Source organism: Babylonia areolata, chromosome 27 (genome assembly GCF_041734735.1).
Source record: "Babylonia areolata isolate BAREFJ2019XMU chromosome 27, ASM4173473v1, whole genome shotgun sequence".
Taxonomy (NCBI): Eukaryota; Metazoa; Mollusca; class Gastropoda; order Neogastropoda; family Buccinidae; genus Babylonia; species Babylonia areolata.
The window spans coordinates 7538589-7547124 of NC_134902.1; the positions used below are offsets into that span (position 1 = coordinate 7538589).

Sequence of the window (8536 nt, forward strand, 5' to 3'; positions counted from 1 at the left end):
TTTGTTTAAGTTTCTGTTATAAAGGTTTTCCTTGATCTTTTATTGCAATTTGGCAATGGTCAGGAGTATTTGTATGATTTGATATTAAATTTTATGACCATTGTGAGAAATATTCTATTGTGTATTTTTAGTAATACAATGAGTAATAGAATTATAGACTGATCATAATGAGAAATATTTTATCATGTATCTTTAGTAATACAATGAGTGACAGATTGATCATAATGAGAAATATTTCATGTATTTTAGTAGTACATTGAGTATATCTTATTAAGTAACTTTAGTAGTAGAATGAGTGATAGATTGACCATACAATCATTTTACTCAGAGGTCTTCAATCATACAATCATTTTACTCAGAGGTCTTCAATCATGCTATCACCTTTACTCGTAAGTCTTCAGTCATACAATCATCTTTACTCAGAAGTCTTCAATCATCTTTACTTAGTGTTCCACAATCATCTTTACTCAGGTCTGCAATCATACAATTATCTTTACTCATAAGTCTTCAATCATACAATCATCTTTACTCAGAGTTCCACAATCATCTTTACTTAGAGTTCCACAATCATACAATCATCTTTCCTCAAAGTTATAGTTCCACAATCATCTTTACTTAGAGTTCCACAATCGTGGAACTCTCTCTCTCACCCCTGCCCCCACCACCCACACACACATGCACACACACACACACACAGAGAGAGAGAGTCATCATGACTCAGTGGTCCACAGGAGAAATTATATTCAGCCTGGCCTTGCCTCTCTCTCTCTTCTCTTCTGTCTATCTCTCCCTCCCCAATAGAACAGACATGCTATATTCCCTTTTTCACACACACACACACACCAGCAGCAGTGCACAGTCAGTGTGTGTGTGTACCACACACCACGGCGTGTCCTTCACGTCCCAAACTTCTTGGTGTGCAGAGCGGGCGGCAGTGTATCCTGGATGGACAGAGGGGTCCTCTCCACCACCACCACACTGTCCTCCGCCACCAACTCCATGTGTAGGATGAACTGAAACACCAGTCATGCGCTACAGTGTGCGTACAGTCATGAACTTCTGAAAGTGTTGGCTATGTGTTGTGTTGTGTTGTGTTGTGTTGCATTGTATTGCATTGCACTTTATTGTACTGTATTGTATTGTATTGTACTGTACTGTATTGTATTGCACTACATTGTATTATATTAATACATTACATAATTTCATTATCATATATCAAATATAAGCACCTCCACACCACACACACACACTGCCCCCTCCCCCTCCTGGGACACTGTTCCCTCACTGACCTTGTATCGACTGCAGGCGACCAGTGGGCGTGGCGCGTCTCCCTCACTGTCAGTCTGACCTCTGAAGAGGGTGTAGTGGCTGTCTGGCATGGGCTGACACAGACAGCAAGCAACACCGCTTAGACAGCTGTTGGTACACGACTGACACAATTACACATGGCTGTGACAGCATTCATGACACAACAGCACATGTCTTTGACAGCAGTCATTTCACACTGAAAACCACACCACAGAACGACAGAAAGAGTCCTGACAGCCATCATTACATACAGCTGTTACAGCAGTCTTGACACAACTACACATGGCTGTGACAGCAGTCATGACACAATGACATATGGCTGTGACAGCAGTCATGACACAATGACATATGGCTGTGACAGCAGTCATGACACAATGACACATGGCTGTTACAGCAGTCTTGACACAATGACACATGGCTATGACAGCAGTCATGACACAATGACACATGGCTATGACAGCAGTCATGACACAATGACATATGGCTGTGACAGCAGTCATGACACAATGACATATGGCTGTGACAGCAGTCATGACACAATGACACATGGCTGTGACAGCAGTCATGACACAATGACATATGGCTGTGACAGCAGTCATGACACAATGACACATGGCTGTGACAGCAGTCATGACACAATGACATATGGCTGTTACAGCAGTCTTGACACAATGACATATGGCTGTTACAGCAGTCTTGACACAATGACATATGGCTGTTACAGCAGTCACGACACAATGACATATGGCTGTGACAGCAGTTACGACACAATGACATATGGCTGTGACAGCAGTCATGACACATGGCTGTGACAGCAGTCATGACACAATGACACATGGCTGTGACAGCAGTCATGACACAATGACACATGGCTGTAACAGCAGTTATGACACTGTAACAGCAGTTATGACACAACTACACATGGCTTTGACAGCAGTTATGACACAATCAAACGTATTTTACAGCAGTCTTGACACAACTACACATGGCTTTGACAGCAGTCATGACACATGGCTGTGATAGCAGTCATGACACAATTGCACATCTTTTACAGCAGTCATGACACAACTGCACATCTTTTACAGCAGTCATGACACAATTGCACATCTTGTACAGCAGTCATGACACAACTGCACATCTTTTACAGCAGTCATGACACAATGACACATGGCTTTGACAGCAGTCAAGGCACAATGACACATGGCTGTGACAGCAGTCATGACACATGGCTGTGATAGCAGTCATGACACAATTGCACATCTTTTACAGCAGTCATGACACAACTGCACATCTTTTACAGCAGTCATGACACAACTGCACATCTTGTACAGCAGTCATGACACAACTGCACATCTTTACAGCAGTCATGACACAAATGCACATCTTTTACAGCAGTCATGACAGAACTGCACATCTTTTACAGCAGTCATGACACAAATGCACATCTTTTACAGCAGTCATGACAGAACTGCACATCTTTTACAGCAGTCATGACACAACTGCACATCTTTTACAGCAGTCATCATTACACACAGCTGTTACAGCAGTCTTGACACAATGACATATGGCTGTGACAGCAGTCGTGACACATGGCTGTGACAGCAGTCATGACACAATGACACAAGGCTGTGACAGCAGTCATGACACAATGACACATGGCTGTGACAGCAGTCATGACACAATGACATATGGCTGTGACAACAGTCTTGACACAATGACACATGGCTGTGACAGCAGTCGTGACACATGGCTGTGACAGCAGTCATGACACAATGACACAAGGCTGTGACAGCAGTCATGACACAATGACACATGGCTGTGACAGCAGTCATGACACAATGACATATGGCTGTGACAGCAGTCTTGACACAATGACACATGGCTGTGACAGCAGTCAAGACACAATGACATATGGCTGTGACAGCAGTCTTGACACAATGACATATGGCTGTGACAGCAGTCTTGACACAATGACATATGGCTGTGACAGCAGTCATGACACAAGGCTGTGACAGCAGTCATGACACAACGACACAAGGCTGTGACAGCAGTCATGACACATGGCTGTGATAGCAGTCATGACACAACTGCACATCTTTTACAGCAGTCATGACACAATTGCACATCTTGTATAACAGTCATGACACAACTGCACATCTTTTACAGCAGTCATGACACAAATGCACATCTTTACAGCAGTCATGACACAATTGCACATCTTTTACAGCAGTCATGACACAAATGCACATCTTTACAGCAGTCATGACACAACTGTACATCTTTTACAGCAGTCATGACACAACTGCACATCTTTTACAGCAGTCATGACACAATTGCACATCTTTACAGCAGTCATGACACAATTGCACATCTTTTACAGCAGTCATGACACAATTGCACATCTTTTACAGCAGTCACGACAATTGCACATCTTTACAGCAGTCATGACACAATTACACATGGCTGTGACAGCAGTCACGACACAATGACACGTCTTTGACAGCAGTCATTTCACACTGAAAACCACACCACAGAACGACAGAAAGAGTCCTAACGACTGTTACCAGCGAGCGATTGACGAATAGCAGGTTGTGTGGGGAGAACAGGAACAGCTTGCTGGGCGTTGCCGGCTGACACATCACTCCCTGCAGACAGCCGCGCTGCCGGTACCACTGCTCCGGGAACCGAACCCCCCGACTCCATGCCGTGTACTCCTCTTTGTGCACGTCAAACTCCATCACCTGCAACAGTGTGTCGTTTGTAACACATCACTCTGACACTGCACAGTGTGTCGTTCATAACACATCACTTTGACACTGCAGTGTGTTGTTCAGAACACATCACTCTGACACTGCACAGTGTGTTGTTCATAACACATCACTCTGACACTGCACAGTATGTGTTTTGTAACACATCACTCCATCACTACACAGTGTGTCGTTTGTAACACATCACTCTGACATTGCACAGTGTGTTGTTCATAACACATCACTCTGACATTGCACAGTGTGTTGTTCATAACACACCACTCTGACATTGCACAGTGTGTTGTTCATAACACATCACTCTGACATTGCACAGTGTGTTGTTCATAACACACCACTCTGACATTGCACAGTATGTCGTTCATAACACATCACTCTGACACTGCACAGTATGTCGTTCATAACACATCACTCTGACACTGCACAGTGTGTCGTTCATAACACATCACTCTGACATTGCACAGTGTGTCATTCGTAACACATCACTCTGACATTGCACAGTGTGTCGTTCATAACACATCACTCTGACGTTACACAGTGTGTCGTTCATAACACATCACTCTGACATTGCACAGTGTGTCATTTGTAACACATCACTCTGACATTGCACAGTGTGTCATTTGTAACACATCACTCTGACATTGCACAGTGTGTCGTTCATAACACATCACTCTGACGTTACACAGTGTGTCGTTCATAACACATCACTCTGACATTGCACAGTATGTCGTTCATAACACATCACTCTGACATTGCACAGTGTGTCATTTGTAACACATCACTCTGACATTGCACAGTGTGTCGTTCATAACACATCACTCTGACATTGCACAGTGTGTCGTTCATAACACATCACTCTGACATTGCACAGTGTGTCGTTCATAACACATCACTCTGACACTGCACAGTGTGTCGTTCATAACACATCACTCTGACGTTGCACAGTGTGTCGTTCATAACACATCACTCTGACATTGCACAGTGTGTCGTTCATAACACATCACTCTGACATTGCACAGTGTGTCATTCGTAACACATCACTCTGACATTGCACAGTATGTTGTTCGTAACACATCACTCTGACATTGCACAGTATGTTGCTCGTAACACATCACTCCATCACTACACAGTGTGTTGTTTGTAACACATCACTCTGACACTGCACAGTGTGTTGTTCATAACACATCACTCTGACATTGCACAGTGTGTCAGTTGTAGCACATCACTCTGACACTGCACAGTGTGTCATTCGTAACACATCCTTCTGACACTGCACAGTGTGTCATTCGTAACACATCCTTCTGACACTGCACAGTGTGTATATCATGACACATCACTCCATCACTACACAGTGTGTCGTTTGTAACACATCACTCTGACATCGCATAGTGTGTCGTTCATAACACATCATTCCATCACTGCACAGTGTGTTGTTTGTAACATATCATTCTGACGCTGCAGTGTGTCGTTCATAACGCATCACTCTGACACTGCACAGAGTGTCATTCCTAACACATCATTTCGCCACAATGTTGTTAATTATACATGGGTGCCACTGTTTCCCCATCCATATCCCCAAACACAGTAAGAATAGAGGAAGGTGGCAGAATAGTTCAGATACTCATCTACCCTGTTTGGGTGGGGGTTCGAATCCCAGTCTCGCCTTTTCTCCCAAGTTTGACTAGAAAATCAAACTGAGCGTCTAGTCATTCAGATGAGATGATAAACCAAAGTCCTGTGTGCAGCACACACTTGGCGCACTGAAAAAGAACCCAAGGCAACAAGAGTGTTGTTCTCTGGCAAAATTATGTAGAAGAAATCCACTCTAATAGGTACACACACCACTCCAGGCCTGACTAAGCGCGTTGGGTCATGATGCTGGCCAGGCATCCCCTCAGCAGGTGTGGTGTTGCGCATCGAATATGGATTTGTCCAAACACAGAGACGCCTCCTTGAGAAACTGAAACTGAAAGTAAGCATGTCTAATGAAAGAGACAAGAGACAGACAGAGAGAGAGAGAATGAGAGAGGGAGAGACAGAAAGAAAGCGAGACAACACTGTGAGAGAGACAAGGTTGAAAGATGAGAATGAGAGAGACCCGAGAGAGAGAGATGCAAGAGAGACAAGAGAAAAACAAGAAAGAGAGAGAGAGGGTGTCGGGGGGGCGGAGACAAAGACAGACAACAGAGAGAGAGAGGAACTCACAGTGTGATCAGAGTAAGTCACCAGCAAGGTGCGAGCGGCAGGTGTGAAGGCAATGGCTGTCGCCTGATGTGCACGTATGGGGAGCTTGCACAGCACCTGGGTACACAGCATTACATCATATCAACACCTGGGTACATAGCATTACATCATATCAACACCTGGGTACATAGCATTACATCATATCAACACCTGGGTACATAGCATTACATCATATCAACACCTGGGTACACAGCATTACATCGTATCAACACCTGGGTACATAGCATTACATCGTATCAACACCTGGGTACATAGCATTACATCGTATCAACACCTGGGTACACAGCATTACATCATATCAACACCTGGGTACATAGCATTACATCATATCAACACCTGGGTACACAGCATTACATCGTATCAACACCTGGGTACACAGCATTACATCATATCAACACCTGGGTACATAGCATTACATCATATCAACACCTGGGTACACAGCATTACATCATATCAACACCTGGGTACACAGCATTACATCATATCAACACCTGGGTACACAGCATTACATCATATCAACACCTGGGTACACAGCATTACATTATATCAACACCTCGGTACATAGCATCACATCATGACACACCTGGTACATAGCATTACATCATGACACACCTGGTACATAGCATTACATCATGACACACCTGGTACATAGCATTACATCATGACACACCTGGTACATAGCATTACATCATATCAACACCTGGGTACATAGCATTACATCATATCAACACCTCGGTACATAGCATCACATCATGACACACCTGGTACATAGCATCAGGAATTAATTTACGGCTGAAGTCTTTTGTGGAGGATTACAACTCTCAAGAAAGGAGGAAAGATTGCACTGGCTCTCAGTGCTGTAGCTTTGGGGGCTAGTTGATCTTTGGGAACCATCCCAATGCCGACTGTCCTAAAACCCTCATGGCCGAGAAAGAGGGGGTGTAACTTGGGCAAGACACTCTCCACTAAAATCAAATTCAAGCCCAGACAGTTGGGACAGCAGATGCCTCCTCTACTGTTCTGATGGCCATAGCTGGACGCGACTTACTCTTACATAGCACATTTCTGGAACATTCCTCTGCTGTATGAAGTTTTTTCATCATTGTCAAACTGATGGGTTTTTTTGTGTGTTTTTTTGGTGCATGTTCTTTTTTCCAGTACAGACCCCAAATTTCAAACTTCTACTGCAACCTTGGTCAATTTTTAAATAATTTTTTTTTATAGACTTAAAAATGGCATATTTTTTCACTTTGGTTTAAAAAGCATTTCGTTAGAAAATTTCATAATACAATGTATCTGACAGTACAAGAAAATCTAATTAGTAATATCAAGTCCTGTCGTAACGTACATAAATACAAACACTAAATACATGGGATTTTTAAAATATCTATTTGAACACCTGTATGGCCCCTGTTGACCCCTGCCTCACCTGCCCGTCGGCAAGGCGGTACAGATGAACTCCGCCCTGGCTGTCTGTCGTGGCCGCCATCTTGCTGTTGTCACTGACACACAGGTTGGTGAACGTGCAGCCTCTCTCCTCTTCTTCCTCTGCTGGAGAAACACACCCACGTTTGTACAACCACATGTACGCATGGGGTGATACACGGAGAGAGAGAGAGAGAGAGACAGACAGACAGACAGACAAAGAGAGTGAGAGAGAGAAGAGAGAGAGAGTGAGAGACACACACACACACACACACACACACACACAGAAAGACAGAGAGACAGACAGATAGAGAAAGTGAGAGAGAGAAGAGAGAGAGAGAGAGTGACAGACAGACACACACACACACACACATGGATAGAGACAGAGAGACATAGACATTGGGAGAGAAAGAGAGAGATAGAGACAGGCAGAGAGAGAAAGAGAGAGAGAGAGAGAGACACACACACACAGATAGAGACGGAGAGACATAGACATTGGGAGAGAAAGAGAGAGATAGACACAGACAGAGAGGGGGAAAGAGAGAGAGAGAGAGACACACACACACACACACAGATAGAGACGGAGAGACATAGACAATGGGAGAGAAAGAGAGAAAGAGCGAGATACAGAGAGACAGGTAGAGAGAGAGAGACAGAGAGGAAGAGACTGAGAGACATAGACATGGGGGGGGGGGGGGAGAGAGAGAGGGAGTGAGAGAGAGACATAGAGATAGGGAGAGAGACATAGAGAGAGAGAAGGAGAGAAAGAGGCAGAGAGAGAGAGAGAGAGAGAG

General features: G+C 44.1%; 1 protein-coding gene across 1 annotated transcript in view; it reads right to left on the minus strand.

Moving 5' to 3' along the window:
• Positions 1–296: 296 nt before the first annotated feature.
• The window catches only part of LOC143301114 (U3 small nucleolar RNA-associated protein 4 homolog), a 28831-nt gene continuing 20591 nt past the window's right edge, over positions 297–8536 (minus strand). Inside the window, 5 exon segments of the mRNA XM_076615165.1 lie at positions 297–1013; positions 1290–1382; positions 3873–4049; positions 6279–6374; positions 7747–7865. Coding sequence (XP_076471280.1) covers positions 897–1013; positions 1290–1382; positions 3873–4049; positions 6279–6374; positions 7747–7865 — 602 coding nt within the window. The 3' untranslated portion in view covers positions 297–896.